The sequence below is a fragment of the Salmo salar genome, chromosome ssa20, assembly GCF_905237065.1.
Source record: "Salmo salar chromosome ssa20, Ssal_v3.1, whole genome shotgun sequence".
Lineage (NCBI taxonomy): Eukaryota > Metazoa > Chordata > Actinopteri > Salmoniformes > Salmonidae > Salmo > Salmo salar.
In genome coordinates, this window is record NC_059461.1 from 52,744,321 (window position 1) to 52,761,308 (window position 16,988).

Here is a 16,988-nt window from a genome sequence, read left to right on the forward strand (position 1 = left end):
ATTGTAGGGAATATGACAGAAATGGATGCTCTGTTCGAAACTGATGGCGGGTCAGGTAAAGATGAGTGAGATGGAGTGGGCTACAGTCGTGAAAAAGAAAGGAAACAAAATAAGTAATGTTGTGATGGAAACAAAGATATCCCTAGATTTGTTTATAGTAGGAGTTTTGGATCAATGTTACCTGGGGGATCCCTTTGAAGTCACGAGGAGTATCATGGATGCATAGGGTGAGGTGACATTGGTGAGAGTCACAAGAGCTGGTCTTATTCAGATTTCCTGTGTGTCCACGGAACAGAAGAAGCTTGCTTCGTAGCATTTATTGCAATGGTCATAAACTACACAGCACAAACAAAGAAGAAATCAGAGAAAATTAGAATTATTGTGAGTGCAGCAGAACGTTTTTTGGGACTCGGTGATCTTACAGCAGAGGCATTGCATGAAATCCTGTCGAAGGATGTTCCGCCCTCACAGGCCCCTGAGCCTGTGTAGGGATGTGACTCGAATTTTAATGTAAATGGGATGTTTTTTTTTTATTTTGTATGATGTCGGTTTTTTCCCTGTCCTATAATATTTTTATATATATATATATATATATATATATATATATATATATATATATATATATATATAATATATATATATATATATATCTAGTTTACTAACCATACAGTAGGTGGCGGCATTCACCTCTAGCGCTTGTTTGTGGACTCCCATAATACCGCAGAAGAAGAAGCGCGGTCACTTGGCTGTCTTCTTTGAGGAAGCGCATGTGCAAAACGTAAACAATGTGTTTTGGGTAATCTCACACCCAATTGTCATTTTTCCTGGAACATTTCTGTAATCCGAAATAGAGTAGGCTACAACAACAACAGGCATTGCCAGGTAGTAAGAACATTGTAAATGTATTATGTGTACTATTTAGTATTATCTGTACTATATTTTAATCTGTGGTAATCATTAACACAGATCAAATAAATTAGCTAGCTAACGTTAGCTAGCTAATTTAAAGGAACGAAGCTAATTGCTAGCTAACTACTGGCATAGCTAACTTCTCATCTAATGTGTAAAAACATTCCTAACATTCCTGTCTTGACATTCAATACTTAGAAAAAAATTCAAACAACATATTGCTGTGTGTTCATATCATGCGTTCAGTGTTTAGTCTTCCCTGTGGCTCAGTTGGTAGAGCATGGTGTTTGCAACGCCAGCATGGTGTGTGCAACGCCAGCGTTGTGGGTTCGATTCCCACGGGGGGCCAGTACAAAAAAAAAAATCCATGAAACGAAATGTATGCATTCACTACTGTAAGTCGCTCTGGATAAGAGCGTCTGCTAAATGACTAAAATGTAAATCTGTTTGTATCGTTATCATGAGTCAATTATTTTGCAGCTGGTGAGATTATGGAGAATGATGATGGTACCAAAGAAGACACCCAGTCACAAGTCAATAACTCAGTCAGCATGGAGAACTGCTGCAACGAGGACACTTTCAGGTTTGAACATCTCCTTGTGGTCATATGAGCTCCGGCTAACAACTTTTATTAGAGAAGATATTTTGTGCATAAGGAGACACTGCACATTTCATTTGTTTACGGTCAATGGACACTACCCACCCAGTATCCTTTTCAGCAATGCAGTGGTGGTGGTACAGCCAGCATAGCATTTGAACTGACAAAGAACTGCACATGGTTGGATTGTTGGTTACATCATATCTATGCAGGCTATTCAAAAATGTAATTGGAATGCATGCACACAGGTTTACTATTTCCTTATTAGGTCTGTGTTTCCCCCAGACATAACACAGTGCAACCTCACATTGTCTGCCAGTGCCAGTACCCAATACAAAGCTGAGAGCATAATATTGGAGTATTATTCTGATTAGGTTTCCCAATGCATTGCATTCCCACACATATTAGAGAAATAATCCATGCCACTCTTTCCAAATCGAAGGAAAGTTCAGTTAAGCAGATGATTGGGCCCAAGGTCTACTACCACCACTTGCACTTTGTGTTTCTCTTCTAAGCCTTGCTAGAAGTTTCCTCATTCTGGACTGGTGTTGAGCAAACGATTACAGACTAAGTTGCATTTTCTAGCATTAAGGGGTCGTTTTCACATAGTGGGTCTCACGTGGCCCCTTCTTGATCCTGCTTAGCCCGTAATCCTTCTCAGTCTACTTCAGACCCTCCAAAAATATCCTCAGGTCCCTCATTCACTTTGAGGCTGGATATTATAGGCATCATTGCGCCTCCAAAAGTATACATTAGTCGTCAGATATGTCTTAACTGGTCTATCCTACTCTTCTTCCACCTGTTATACTGTAGCCATTTCTGTGCTTTTGCGACATTGGGAGTTCTGTATGGTCTTTCATATCAAATTCAGACTCACACAGGATGCCAAGGGAAAGGGCAATGATGAGGGTCTCCCATTGATGGATCTTGGAACAAGAAAGAATTGCCAAGGACATAAATCTGCAGTTGGACCACTGTAGAAGACGCTGCCTATGATCTCTACAAATATTAAAGTATTCAAATCTCCATTAAAGGAAAAACTATTGATCTCCAGTGAAACGTTCCCCTTGTGAACAAGGAAGAACCACCTGCCTTTCTGAACTCATCATCACATCAGTGACCTCCTCCATATTTTCCTCCTCTCTTCCCGACACTGAGATTCCTTCCAGAAGTTCACCCACAATGGATGAGATCCGCCGGGTGTTCGGTTCGCCCATAGGGCGCGTCCGCTCGGACAGCATAGCCAGCTCTGCCACCCAGTCCTCGGGCAGCCGCTTGCTGCTGCGCCAGCGCCTCGCCCAGCTCATGACCTGCGTGGACGACCTGGACCCCTCGCCCCAGCTCCAAGAGCAGGTGGTACGCAGCTTGGACAACGCCTTCCTCGTCTGTGGTAAAAGGGCCAACCGGACCAAGAAAGACAACTTCAGGTGGACATTTTATAGGCTTTGCCGAGTTCCTCTTTTCTGACTCTTTGGCCTTATTTCGACTTGACTTCCTCTTTCTCTGTTTGTTTAACATCAGAGTTGTTTTAAATCAAAATGCATTGCACATGGTTCTTCATTGCAAGGGTTTAGTTGATAAACACAAAGTACCGTAAGACTGGATACTAATGATTCTTCTTGACTAAAATGCCCAGCAATGACTTCTCCATTTTATTCCAACGTTGTCTGTCTTTATCTGAATACAGAGGGTCGAAGTTGATAGAGAAGTTAGACACATTTTTCATGTCTTGATTTTTAGGCCTCGGACCTTTGGTTGATCACCCTTGAGCTCAGAGCAGGCAGTGTGTGCTGTCTCTTCCGTTCTGGATCGTAATCTCTGGCATGCTTATCTTTTGATTTGATAACGCAAAATGTCCTTTTGTTATCAGAACTGAAAGGCTATGATGTTAGGACCATAGAGCTCGTAAGTCAATGTTCAGTGTTCTATTTAGTTCTGTGCTTAGGACATGGAAAGGGATGGGCTTTGTTCTTTGTTGAGAAGTGTTCGTCTTTCAGTTTTTGAATTGATGTAGACTATGGTTAGAGAGATGTGACTAGGCTTTATCAACCACCATGGTCCATTCAAGACTGGCTAAACATGTGGTTGTTGCTATGTAACTAAATAAGCTTTTGGCAGTTGCAGTCCAATTTGTCAGGCTTTTGCGCTAATGAGTTTTCGGAGAAAACTGCTGTGCAAGTGAATCATGATCTGCTGTTCTTTCTTTCTTTCTCCCTCTCGCTCGCTCTCTTTCTCCCTCTCGCTCGCTCTCTTTCTCCCTCTCGCTCGCTCTCTTTCTCCCTCTCGCTCGCTCTCTTTCTCCCTCTCGCTCGCTCGCTATCTCTCTCACTCCTTCTCACTCGCTCGCTCGCTCTCTTTCTCCCTCTCGCTCGCTCTCTCTCTGCTCTCTCTTTCTCCCTCTCGCTCGCTCTCTCTTTCTCCCTCTCTCTCTCCCCCTCTCTCTCCCTCTCTCTCGCGCTCTCGCGCGCGCTCTCTCTCTCTCTCTCGCGCTCCCTCCAGGCTTCACATGGTCACGTGGAATGTCGCTACAGCTGATCCTCCAGATGACATCAGCTCCTTGCTTCACCTGAACTCCCCAAAGACCCCAGACCTCTACGTGATTGGGTGAGTTAGGGAGCTACGGCATGCTGATTGGACATTGATTGAGACAGACGGTACAATGGCATGACAGGAAAATCCGTTTTTTCCTGTGTAAAGTCTACAAAGTTTATTCAGTGGCATGGAGAAAATGCTTCAGTAGGTTTATTTGTATGATACTAATGTTACTGGCAACAATAGTTATAAACTGTGTGTGTGTGTGTGTCTTTTGTAGTCTCCAGGAGGTGTACGCTGCTCCTCACAGGTTCATCATAGACATGGCCGTTGAGGACTCCTGGAGCCATCTCTTCATGTCCAGCCTGGCACCACGAGGCTACCTGAAGGTACAACAGTGGGACAATATGGCTTCATAACACTAACAATACCACTCCAGCACCATAGACCGGTTTGAACTAGTTTTATGCCACTAGCCTTAGTCTGAAGTAACAGAAAAATGTCCTCTCGACATAATTTGTCCTCACAGTTTATATTCACCTCTTTGTCTTTCAATGCGATATAATTAGCATCTTATGTGTCTCTCCACTTCCACCCTTTTGTGTCTGCTATTTGTCTTTCAACCGGTTACATAAAGACCCTGAGAAATTGCCCAGGTTTAGATGACACAGTCTTAGGGTGTCTTGTTGTGTTTGCGGGTGTCTTGTTGTGTTTGCAGGTGTCCTCCGTCCGAATGCAGGGCCTCCTGCTGCTGGTCTTCTCCAAACTAGCCCACGTTCCATTCATTAGAGACATCCAGGACACGTACACACGCACAGGCATCTTCGGCTACTGGGTAAGATCAGGCTCAGTGGATGTTATTACTTATTATGGCGGCTTATAGCAAGTGTTACAATGCACTGTAAGTGTATTACAAGGCATTATACATGCACTTATAAGGCATTATGTGTGTGAACCTCGCAGAAAAAGGGTGTTATTCGTACGTTTGATTGATTGACCTTGCGCCCAACAGGGGAATAAAGGCGGGGTGTCCATCCGTCTGTCTTTCTACGGCCACATGCTCTGCTTCCTCAACTGTCACCTGGCAGCACACATGCAGTACGCCTCGCAGCGCGTCGACGAGTTCGAGTACATCCTGGACACACAGACCTTCGACCCCAAAGAGTCCTCGCACATCCTCGACCACAAGTCGGTATACATTAAACGCACGTTGTCAATTGAGGCAATTGGCATTTTCTGTATTCACACTGTTGCTGCCTCAGTGTTTATAAATGGAGGAGCTTGGCATCTGCTTGTGATATGATTTTAAGTACTACTGTGCTCTCTCTTTGTTCAACTTTCAGTGGCCTTTCTCTCTCTCATTCCCTCTCTCTCAGGCTGGTCTTCTGGTTTGGGGATTTGAACTTCCGCATCCAAGATCACGGCATGCATTTTTTGCGCAACTGCATCACCAGCCATAAGTTCAACTTGCTGTGGAGCAAAGACCAGGTCAGACTCATGGGAGATGCATTTGTTTTGCTCTGTCTTGGAGAATACTATACCTAGATTTGACTGGTGTGGGAAACGGACAGTGGCTTTTCATTTAACACGTGTGCGCTCGTCTTTGTTTTCATGCATGTAAGACATTGGATGTGTCCCAGATGGAACCCTGTTTGTTCACTTTATACGTGCACCACTTTTGACTAGGGCCCTTAGGGCTCTGATCCGAAAGAAGTGCACTCTTACGGGAATGGGATGCAATTTGGGATGCTACCATCGTATCTCCTAAGGATGTTGAATGTAATGCTTGTCTTGTCATTCCGTGTGGTTGTACCAGCTGACCATGATGAAGAAGAAGGAGGCCGTCCTGCAGGAGTTTGATGAGGGACCTCTGGACTTTCAACCGACGTACAAATTCGATAGGTTCTCTGACCGCTATGACAGCAGGTAACTCTTTGCCTCTATAAAGCATTCACCGTTGTTTTCTTTCAGACTTCCCTCTTTTGCGTCGTCTTTTCTGCCTGCTCTTACTGAGCTGACTCCCCGCTCTCCTCACAAGACACTACTATTCAAATGCACACCCTCTGCTCTCTTTTGACTTCACAGGTCCCACCGGACATGGTTTGGTTTTCAGTAAGCAGCTCAAAACACCCCTCTCTTAATGCCACCCTAATCCACCTTACGCAGTATTCTGCTCCTGCACAATAAGCCCACTAGAACTGTTGTAAGACGGTGATGGATAGATTTATGCTATGGAAAGTCTCCCACAAAACAATGGCACCTACAGGACAGCAGACCTTGCTGTCTTGTTTTTTGTTGTTGTGGTTGTGGTTTTCTGCTGATGTGAATGCTGTGTTACATACTATAGTTGTCTACAGCTAACACAGTTGCCTCTAACAGTACCTGCCGTGAATCAAAGTCGCTTTTATCTTCATATGAAGCCGTTTGAAAATCCCATTGAAACCTTTCAGCGCCGTGGCTGCCATGCTCAGTGGACACAGTATTCTGGATTTGTTAAGGTTCATTAATTTAACCCCCACAATACCATCTCTGTCATACAGAGAGAGAGAGAGAGCAGCTTTGCTAGCTGACTGTACCATTTCCTCTGTGTGGGCGTAAGCAGCTGTCTGGTTCTAACAAGCATGGTTACTAGCAATATACAGCACAACCTTCCCTGCTGCTTGGATTGTTCACTATGGACTTCTAACGAATTGCTATATACAGTGTGTTCGGAAAGTATTCACTTTTTCCACATTTTGTTACGTTACAGCCTTACTCTATAATTGATTAAATGTTTTTTTTTGTTTTTCTCCTCATAAATCTACACACAATACCCCATAATGACAAAGCAAAAACAGGTTTTTAGAATTTGTTGCAAATGTATAAAAAAAATGTAATAACGGAAATATCACATTTTACATACAGTGGGGGGAAAAAAGTATTTGATCCCTGCTGATTTTGTACGTTTGCCCACTTACAAAGAAATGATCAGTCTATAATTTTAATAGTAGGTTTATTTGAACAGTGAGAGGCAGAGTAACAACAAAAAAATCCTGAAAAACGCATGTCAAAAATGTTATAAAATGATTTGCATTTTATTGAGGGAAATAAGTATTTGACCCCCTCTCAATCAGAAAGATTTCTGGCTCCCAGGTGTCTTTTATACAGGTAACAAGCTGAGATTAGGAGCACACTCTTAAAAGGGAGTGCTCCTAATCTCAGTTTGTTACCTGTAAAAAAAGACACCTGTCCACAGAAGTAATCAATCAATCAGATTCCAAACTCTCCACCATGGCCAAGACCAAAGAGTTCTTCAAGGATGTCAGGGACAAGATTGTAGACCTACACAAATAAACCTACCATTAAAATTATAGACTGATCCTTTCTTTGTCAGTGGGCAAACGTACAAAATCAGCAGGGGATCAAATACTTTTTCACCCCACTGTAAGTATTCAGACACTTTACTCAGTACTTTGTTGAAGCACCTTTGGCAGCGATTACAGCCTTGAGTCTTCTTGGGTATGACGCTACAAGCTTGGCACACCTGTATTTGGGGTGTTTCTCCCAGTCTTCTCTGCAGATCCTCTCAAGCTCTGTCAGGTTGGATGGGGAGCTTTGCTGCACAGCTATTTTCAGGTCTCTCCAGAGATGTTCGATCGGGTTCAAGTCTGGGCTCTGGCTGGGCCACTCAAGCACATTCAGAGACTTGTCTCAAAGCCACTCATACGTTGTCTTGGCCGTGTGCTTAGGGTCGTTGTCCTGTTGGAAGGTGAACCGTCGCTGCAGTTTGAGGTCCTGACTGCTTTGGAGCAGGTTTTCATCAAAGATCTCTCTGTACTTTGTTCCGTTCATCTTTCCTTCAATCCTGACTAGTCTCCCATTCCCTGCAGCTGAAAAACATCCCCACAGCATGATGCTGCTGCCACCACCATGCTTCACCGTAGGGATGGTATATGGCCAGGTGGTGAGCGGTGTCTGGTTTCCTCCAGATGTGACGCTTGGCATTCAGGCCAGAGAATCTTGTTTCTCATGGTCTGAGAGTCCTTAGGTGCCTTTTGGAAAACTCCAAGCAGGCTGTCATGTGGCTTTTACTGAGGAGTGGCTTCTGTCTGGCCACTCTACCATAAAGGCCTGATTGGTGGACTGCTGCAGAGATGTGTTTCCTTCTGGAAGGTTCTCCCATCTCCACAGAGGAACTCTGGAGCTCTGTCAAAGTCACCATCGGGTTCTTGGTCACGTCCCTGACCAAGGCCCCTTTCCCCCGATTGCTCAGTTTGGCTGGGCGGCCAGCTCTAGGAAGAGTTGTGGTGGTTCCAAACTTCTTCCATTTGAGAATGATGGAGGCCACTGTGTTCTTGGGGACTTTCAATGCAGCAGACATTTTTTGTTACCCTTCCACAGATCTGTGCCTCGACATAATCCTGTCTCTGAGCTCTACAGGAAATTCCTTCGACCTCATAGCTTGGTTTTTGCTCTGACATGCACTGTCAACTGTGGGACCTTATGTAGACAGGTGTGTGCCTTTCCAAATCATGTCAAATCAATTGAATTTACCACAGGTGGACTCCAATCAAGTTGTAGAAACATCTCAAGGATGATCAATGGAAACAGGATACACCTGAGCTCAATTTCGAGTCTCATAGCAAATGGTCTGAATACGTATGTAAATAAGGCTTTTCTCTTTTTTATTTTTAATACATTTGCAAAAATGTCTCTATGGGGTATTGATGAGGGGGGGAAATGATTTAATCCGATTTAGATTAAGGCTGTAATGTGTAAAAAGGGATAGGGGTCTGAATACTTTCCGAATGCACTGTTGCTGTATGTGTTCATGTGTGCGCACGTGTTTGGGTGGGGGCGTACGTGGGTGTTTGTATGGGGGGTGGGGGCGTACGTGGGTGTTTGTGTGGGGGTGTACGCGGGTGTTTGTGTGTGTCAGCGTCATTACGTACAGTCTCCACCACTGTGCACTAATCAGTACAGCTGAGAGGGCACTCACTGCATGAGTCACCCACTGAGACGGGTGGCAAACTAATCAGCTGTGAGAGACGACTAATGAGGGATGTGAAAGGATACAAAGCACTGTGGAATCTGATCCATCATGTAGAGCAGACTGAAGTCTTTTTAGTCCAGGACAGTATGATTAATGGATAAAACGCTACAGAAGTCCAGCTACCTTATGAGATTACTTATCATACTCTCTCCATCTTTAACACACTCTCTCTCATGTCATTCTCTCATACACAGGCTTTGTTCAAATATCCACACTAGCGTACTACTAGAATGAATAAATGTGTTGGGCATGCATTCTAAGTGATCTACTTATTTACTTTCTGTTTCTCTACATCTGCCTCCTTGATCGTCTCTCACGAAATCTCTTCGCTTGTCCGTTTGCCTGTTTCTCTCCCATTCTGACAATGATTCTCTTTCTCTCTTTCCAATTCTCTCACTAAATCCCTGTCTCTTCTCTCGTCTGTCTGTCTGTCTGTCTGTCTGTCTGTCTGTCTGTCTGTCTGTCTGTCTGTCTGTCTGTCTGTCTGTCTGTCTGTCTGTCTGTCTGTCTGTCTGTCTGTCTGTCTGTCTGTCTGTCTGTCTGTCTGTCTGTCTGTCTGTCTGTCTGTCTGTCTGTCTGTCTGTCTGTCTGTCTGTCTGTCTGTCTGTCTGTCTGTCTGTCTGTCTGTCTGTCTGTCTGTCTGTCTGTCTGTCTGTCTGTCTGTCTGTCTGTCTGTCTGTCTGTCTGTCTGTCTGTCTGTCTGTCTGTCTGTCTGTCTGTCTGTCTGTCTGTCTGTCTGTCTGTTCTGTCTGTCTGTCTGTCTGTCTCGTCTGTCTGTCTGTCTGTCTGTCTGTCTGTCTGTCTGTCTGTCTGTCTGTCTGTCTGTCTGTCTGTCTGTCTGTCTCGTCTGTCTGTCTGTCTGTCTGTCTGTCTGTCTGTCTGTCTGTCTGTCTGTCTGTCTGTCTGTCTGTCTGTCTGTCTGTCTGTCTGTCTGTCTGTCTGTCTGTCTGTCTGTCTGTCTGTCTGTCTGTCTGTCTGTCTGTCTGTCTGTCTGTCTGTCTGTCTGTCTGTCTGTCTGTCTGTCTGTCTCGTCTGTCTGTCTGTCTGTCTGTCTGTCTGTCTGTTCTGTCTGTCTGTCTGTCTGTCTGTCTGTCTGTCTGTCTGTCTGTCTGTCTGTCTGTCTGTCTGTTCGTCTGTCTGTCTGTCTGTCTGTCTGTCTGTCTGTCTGTCTGTCTGTCTGTCTGTCTGTCTGTCTGTCTGTCTGTTCGTCTGTCTGTCTGTCTGTCTGTCTGTCTGTCTGTCTGTCTGTCTGTCTGTCTGTCTGTCTGTCTGTCTGTCTGTCTGTCTGTCTGTCTGTCTGTCTGTCTGTCTGTCTGTCTGTCTGTCTGTCTGTCTGTCTGTCTGTCTGTCTGTCTGTCTGTCTGTCTGTCTGTCTGTCTGTCTGTCTGTCTGTCTGTCTGTCTGTCTGTCTGTCTGTCTGTCTGTCTGTCTGTCTGTCTGTCTGCTCGCTCAGTGGTAAGATGCGTAAGCCGGCCTGGACAGACCGGATCCTGTGGAGGGTGAAGCCTAAAGAGCCACCCCCAGAGGAGGAGAAGGACGAGGACAGGGACTCTGGTCTGGATGAGAAGAACACCAAGCAGCAGCAGGAGGAGGAGGAAGAGTTCCCTCTGAGACTCAAGCAGGATTCGTACACCAGCAACATGGAGTACGGCGTCAGCGACCACAAGCCTGTCATCGGCATCTTTACCTTGGAGGTGGCTGAGACAGCGGCATTTCCCATTCCCACATCTGAGACTATATTAACAGAGTCTTAAGAGTAGCAGTTCTGATCTAAAACCAGTTCCTTCCTGTCCATATAATGTTATTCATTATGATCTAAGAGGCAACACTTACTGACCCAAGATCAGCACTCCGACTTTGAATACAGGCCCTGGAATGCTTTTCCAATGTGACTCTTGATAGTGAAACCGTATGATGCAAATATACTGCTTTATACTCCTTCACCCTCTAGCCAATCCTGACTACCTCTTCCCTCCGTTTGTTCTGCCGTTCCCTCCTGTCTATCCCCACACTGTAGTTGAGGAAGATGTACGAGACGCCGTTGGTGCGTGTGTATGCCGAGGGTGAATGGAGCGCCGACTTTGACGCCATGGTGATCTACAGCCCCCTTCAGCCCTTCCCTTCTAGTGCCTGGGACTGGATAGGCCTCTACAAGGTCAGAGTCGACTTAACCCTCTGATGTTCTTTTCAATCATAGTCGTACTGTATCATCGACGTGTACTTTTTACAGATGTGTATTTGTGTGTTACAGGTGGGATTCAGGAGTGTTTCGGACTACATTACCTACACCTGGGTGAAGGATGATGAGGTCTCGTTTAATGACGAGCTCACCCAGGTAATATGACTGCGCGCGTGTGTCTTTTGTGTTTTATGACACGGTGATGCTCGACTATGTTTCTGTGTTTTATCCAGGTCTATGTGAGCAAGGATGAGATTCCGGTGCTGGGAGGGGAGTGTGTGCTCTGTTACTACTGCAGTACACTCCAATGCATTGTGGGTATTAGCTCACCCTTTAAGGTAAGTACAGGTTTACTGTAAGCCACCAAGGACAGTCCAGACATGGAGAATATACATACGTGCTCTTATACATTCACATACATTTTGGGACAGTTTTCAGGATACAGGTTCAGCCATGTCCTGGACTAAAAAGATGGGAGATTCTCCATTGAAGTTTGGATTTATAAATGTCTCCGTCTGGTTTTAGGTACAAGAGTCCAAAGTGGCCGTTGAGGAAGGTCTAGCGCCGGAGAACATCAACGGCCTTGACAAGGCCACAGCCAGTTAGGACCTGTGAGTGGACCAGACATGCCCTCCAACACTGTCTGTCCGTCTATGCTGTTACACATCTGCCCTTTTGACCTTTGGTGGCCTGTCTGCAAGCTGCGGTGCAGCTGGAGTCATGGAATGTTACTTAAAAATGATAGGCCAGTGCACTTTGTATTTAATTAATCATACTGTTTAGCTGTCTTGTTCGCCACTGCTAGTTATGGTGGCAACAGTAACCTGTGTTTATTTCTGTTCTGTTAAGATGTTGATCCCGCTTTTAAAATCAGTCGCAGAGAGATATTGGCAGTATCGCTTTAAGAAAGGTTCAGTGTTAGTTTTGTTCAGTGTATTTCTTTGTTGGTGTTTTGTCTCTTTGGATTCATACATAACACATTGGACATTGTCAGATGTTCCAGGTACCTTGTACAAAAGTTGAACATTGACATCAAAGTCGTGGCTGTTTCACTTGAACATTTGACCAATCATCTAATGAAATCATTAATGCATGATTATCACATAATTATTTTTTAAATAATGCTTCATATATTTTTATTTTCCCCTTGCAAACTTAGTTGTCTGTTAACAAAACCCTTTGTGCTATGCTATTCTATTTCAATGCAATTTCTAATAGAGGATATGTTTGAGAAATACAGTGAGCACCATAATTCATTGGACAGTGACCATTATTTTGTTATTTTTGGTTCTGTACTCTAGCACTTTGAGTTTGAAAGGATACAATGACAATGAGGGTGAAGTGCAGACTGTCAGCTTTAATTTGACGGTATTTTCATACCTATCGGATGAACCGTTTAGAAATGACAGCACATTTTGTACATGTTCCCCCCATTTTAAGGTACTGCAAGTATTTGTTGAATTGGCTTCACAGATGTGTGTCGTTAGGCAGGTGTATTAATTTGTGTCGTTAGTGAATGCAGGAGAGATGTTGATGAAGAGTATTGATTCTAGACTTTGCTATTGCCTTTGGAGGTTGTTGTTGGGGTGTGACAACATGAGGAAGACAGCAGTGTCGATGCAAATGAAGCTGGCCGTCATAAGGCTCAGAAATGAAAATCAATCAATCAGGAACATTGCAAAAACCCTGGGCATGCCCAAGTCAACAGTTTGGTTCATCATTAACAAGAACAAAACAACCGGTGAACTCAATTATGTCAAAAGACCCGGTAGACTGAGGAAGACCGCTGTAGTGGATGACCGGAGAATACTCTCTATGGTGAAGAAAACCCTCCTGACAACAGCTCAACAGATCAAAAACACTCTCCTGGATGCAGGTGTAGATGTGTCAAAGTCAACCATACGTAGAAGACTACACCAGCAGGACTACAGAGGGTACACTCCAAGATGCAAACCACTGATAAGCCTGAAGAACAGAAAGGTGAGATTACAGTTTGCTGAAAAGCACCTAAAAGAGCCCCAAGAGTTCTGGAAAAAAGTATTGTGGACAGATGAGACAAAGATTAACATGTACCAGAGTGATGGGAAGTGTGGAGAAAAAAAAGACATACCCATGATCCAAAGCATATCACCTCATCTGTGAAAGATGGTGGAGGGGGTGTTATGGCTTGGGCCTGTATGGCTGACAGTGGAACAGGCTCACTTGTCTTCATCGATGATGTGACTGCAGACAGAAGTAGAACAATGAATTCTGAAATCTATAGAAATATTTGATCTGCTCAGATAAAACCAAATGCCTCCAAACTCATTGGACGGCAATTCATCATGCAACAAGACAATTACCCTAAACATACTGCTAGAGCAACGAAGGGGTTTTTGATGGCCAAAAAGTGGAAAATCCTTGACTGGCTGAGTCAATCACCAGATCTGAATCCAATTGAACATGCATTTTACATGCTGAAGAGGAGACTGAAAGCAATAAGTCCCCGAAACAAGCAGGAACTGAAGATGGCTGCAGTACAGGCCTGGCAGAGCATCACCATGGAAGATACCCAGTGTCTGGTGATGTTGATGCATCGCAGACTTCAAACAGTCATTCCATGCAAAGGATATGTGACCAAATATTAACAATGATTACTTTATTCTACATTATGTTAAACTGTCCAATGTTTTTTGATGCCCGAAAATGGGGGGGGACTATGTATTAAAGCTTTATAATTTCTAAACGGTTCATCCGATATGTATGAAAATAGCCTCAAATTAAAGCTGACAGTCTGCACTTCACCCTCATTGTCATTGTATCCTTTCAAACTCAAAGTGCTAGAGTACAGAACCAAAAATACAAAACTATGGTCACTGTCCAATGATTTATGGTGTTCACTGTATATTGCAGTTTGATCTTGTTCATATTCATGACCATGCCCTTTTTTTTTATAGATGTGCGTAAAGGTTACTGGTTTTATGGATATTATTAAAGTCAGGTTGGTTCATCTGGGGATGAAAAGTTATTTAAGAAAAAGTGGAATCAACAAGTGCCTCAATGTTAACAACCTGTAGATCACTGTTCAACTGATACTTTGGTACAAAACTCTGTCATTCCTATTTGATTATTTATTGCTACATTTGAAAATCATGAATAATTAGTGTTCTTATTCTTAAAACATATGCAGGTCTTGCTTGTACTGTACACATCAACATATCATCTGTAGAACTACTTGTAGCTTTCTGCAACCAATTTCAGCATAAGCGAGACCTGTTCAAATGTCTTTATTAATGTCTTTTAAACGCTTGTACATTTACTTGTAAAGATTACTCAAGCCACTTTATTCAGTATTTACAGTATATTGAAAATCAGGAGTGCTCTATTTTCTCAGTAACAAATGTGGTAAATGAATGAATACAAATGTTATACTGTAACCCATTTAAGGCTTAAATGAAATAAAAAATCGAAATGATGATGCTTGTCATTTATCACTAGTCAGGAACAGAAATACAATCAGTCATTTCTAGATCTTCTTTGATACAATGTAACCTCTTTTTATTTTATTGTAATAAGATTTTGCTTAATTTACAAACTATCATCTTAGTTGGAAACAAGAAATATACATTTCTAGAACAAGAAAGCTTTTTTTTAAATTAGCGGGTATTTAGAAGATTTATGCAAGGATAATAATAATGGACATTAGGAACAACAATTCCCAAGAGTCTCTGAACATCAAAACGATCTAAAGTATTTTAAACCAGGCAACTGATTTACACTTTAGTCAAAGAGAGAAAAACATGTCCAAAAATTCAAAGGTTGAGTGAGTAAAAAAGTTATAAACAGTTATAAAGGGCTTTATAAAATACATTCATTGATTGATTGATCAACTCATTGGCTTGAAGCAACGTTCCTTACAGTATACAGTAAGCGCTATTTCCAGTTTGATGGCCAAATCCGATCCAGGAGCAATCCAGGACCAAGGTACATATAGAGGAATGACATTTGACTCTTCTAAACACACAGACGCAGTGCACAAAGTAACCATGGCATTGCAGCTGGCGTTCGCACCAGCTATAACATTTTGAAAAGGGAAGTTTAGTGTGTTTTAGAATGGTAAAATGTCACCCCTAGCCTATTCCAGACTTTTCCTTATTGGGGTGTGTACTCCCAGCCATAAAAATAGGACTCGATTCTAAATCGATTGGATAAATCTAGGCCTACTTCTATGCATCCAGCCCTGTTCAGCCCAGACAGTGTTTACAGACAGTGTTTACAGACAGTGCTCGAGGTGGGCCAGCAGCTCTCGGTGGTGGCTGGTGGGGTACTGGGCTCGGCAGCTGGGGCACTCTAAGAAGCTCTCTTCCAGCATCTTGGGGACCTGAGAGTGGGAGGTGACGCTCTCTTTGGAGGGCTTCAGGGGTGCTGGGGGTCTGCAGTGAGCGCTGGCCTCGTACAGGCAGGACAACTCCCTCTGCCCCTTCTCTGACTGGAGCCTGGCGACGTGGTCCTTTGCCTTGCGTAACTCCTTCAACACCTTGTGGAGCTGCTGTTGTAAATACTGACAGTCTCGCTTCTCATCCTCCAGGTCTTTGGCGGACACCTGGATCTGCTGTTCCAGAATTGTGACGCGTTTCTGCTCCTCATGCAGGCTCAGTAGGGATTTCTGCAGTAGATTCACCTGTACTAGGAGCTCAGCAGACCTGGTCTCCTTTTCCTCTAGTCTAGCCTGGAGCTCTTCCATGTCACCCCACAGATGGCCCTCTCTGTCCCCAGAGCGACGCTTCTCCTTCTGGACACTCTGCCGGATACTCAGCCTCTCCGCCTGGAGCTGCTGCCTCACCTCTCCCACCTCTCTCTGCTTCTCCTCATACCTACACTGCAGTTCAGACAGTTGTCTCTGGGCTGTATTGACCTGCTCTCTCTGAGTTTCCAGCTCCCTCTTGGTCGTCACTAACAATTTCTCATAGTGCTTCTGTATTTGCACTGACCTGTCTTCTGAATGGGCGTCTTTATGCTGCTGTGTGAGGGCCTGCTTGGCCTGGTTCAGCTGCTGTTCCAGCCCAAACACCCGGGCCAAAACCACCTTCACGTAGGCCTCTCTCTGCTGGTCGTAGGCCAGCCACTGCTGGTTCTTTTCCAGGGCATCTCTGAGGTGGTCGTGGCTCATTGCAGTACTGGTGTTGAGTACCTGTCCATCTGATGGGCGGCTCTGCTGCCCAGCGCCAGGTCTACTACTCTCCAGCTCCTGGCACTTAGCAGACACTGGCACCAGCTTGTTCTTAACGTCCTCTGTCTCGGCTTGGAGTGACTGGAAGAGTTTTTTTCTCTGGTCGGCCTCCCTGACATAGTGGTCTATCTGGGCTTGCAGACCGGCCACTGTGTCACCCCCTGCCGTATGGGCCTGCTGCCAAAGAGAGCAGATTTCCTGATCTCTGGCCAGCAGCTGCTGAGCGTTCTTCTCCCGTAGAGTCTCCAGTGACAGGATTTTCTCTAATAAAAGCTTGTTATTTCCCGAATCTGATCGTTCTCCTTTCTGAGGAGACAGCTCATCCAATGACTTCCTGAGATATGCATTCTCCTTTCTGAGTTTACTGATCTCCATATCATTTTTAGAGCAACACAGCCTTCCACCTATCTTGTCGACGAAGTTGTCCTTGTTTTTGTTGCTGGATGACATCGTTGCTAAGATAGCTAACGGCAGCTAGCAGCTAGCCTCACGCAGACGTTGTTGGAATCGGATTCGGATCCCTCCGCTG

At 44.3% G+C, this 16,988-nt stretch overlaps 2 protein-coding genes across 5 annotated transcripts; one reads left to right on the plus strand and one right to left on the minus strand.

Moving 5' to 3' along the window:
• The first annotated feature begins 725 nt into the window (after positions 1 to 725).
• On the plus strand, positions 726 to 14,704 carry LOC106580790 (inositol polyphosphate 5-phosphatase K). 4 transcript variants are annotated; one of them, XM_014162207.2, is made up of 14 exons: positions 726 to 882; positions 1,390 to 1,492; positions 4,007 to 4,111; positions 4,320 to 4,428; positions 4,758 to 4,874; positions 5,052 to 5,227; positions 5,416 to 5,527; positions 5,856 to 5,965; positions 6,125 to 6,151; positions 10,525 to 10,765; positions 11,089 to 11,226; positions 11,323 to 11,406; positions 11,484 to 11,588; positions 11,776 to 14,704. In XM_014162207.2, exons 2-14 carry the CDS (start codon positions 1,401 to 1,403, stop codon positions 11,854 to 11,856), a joined length of 1,497 nt encoding a protein of 498 aa, XP_014017682.2. In that variant the 5' UTR covers positions 726 to 882; positions 1,390 to 1,400; the 3' UTR covers positions 11,857 to 14,704. The 4 variants fall into 4 exon arrangements, with proteins under 4 accessions (XP_014017682.2, XP_014017685.2, XP_014017680.2 ...); XM_014162210.2 differs by lacking the exon at positions 6,125 to 6,151 and having other exon boundaries at positions 738 to 882; XM_014162205.2 differs by lacking the exons at positions 726 to 882; positions 1,390 to 1,492 and adding an exon at positions 1,519 to 2,934.
• Positions 14,705 to 14,903: 199 nt separating this feature from the next.
• On the minus strand, positions 14,904 to 16,979 carry LOC106580792 (centrosomal protein of 55 kDa-like). The gene has a single exon (XM_045703599.1). The coding sequence runs from the start codon at positions 16,907 to 16,909 to the stop codon at positions 15,503 to 15,505; it is 1,407 nt and encodes a 468-aa protein (XP_045559555.1). The 5' UTR covers positions 16,910 to 16,979; the 3' UTR covers positions 14,904 to 15,502.
• Between the last annotated feature and the right edge of the window lie 9 nt (positions 16,980 to 16,988).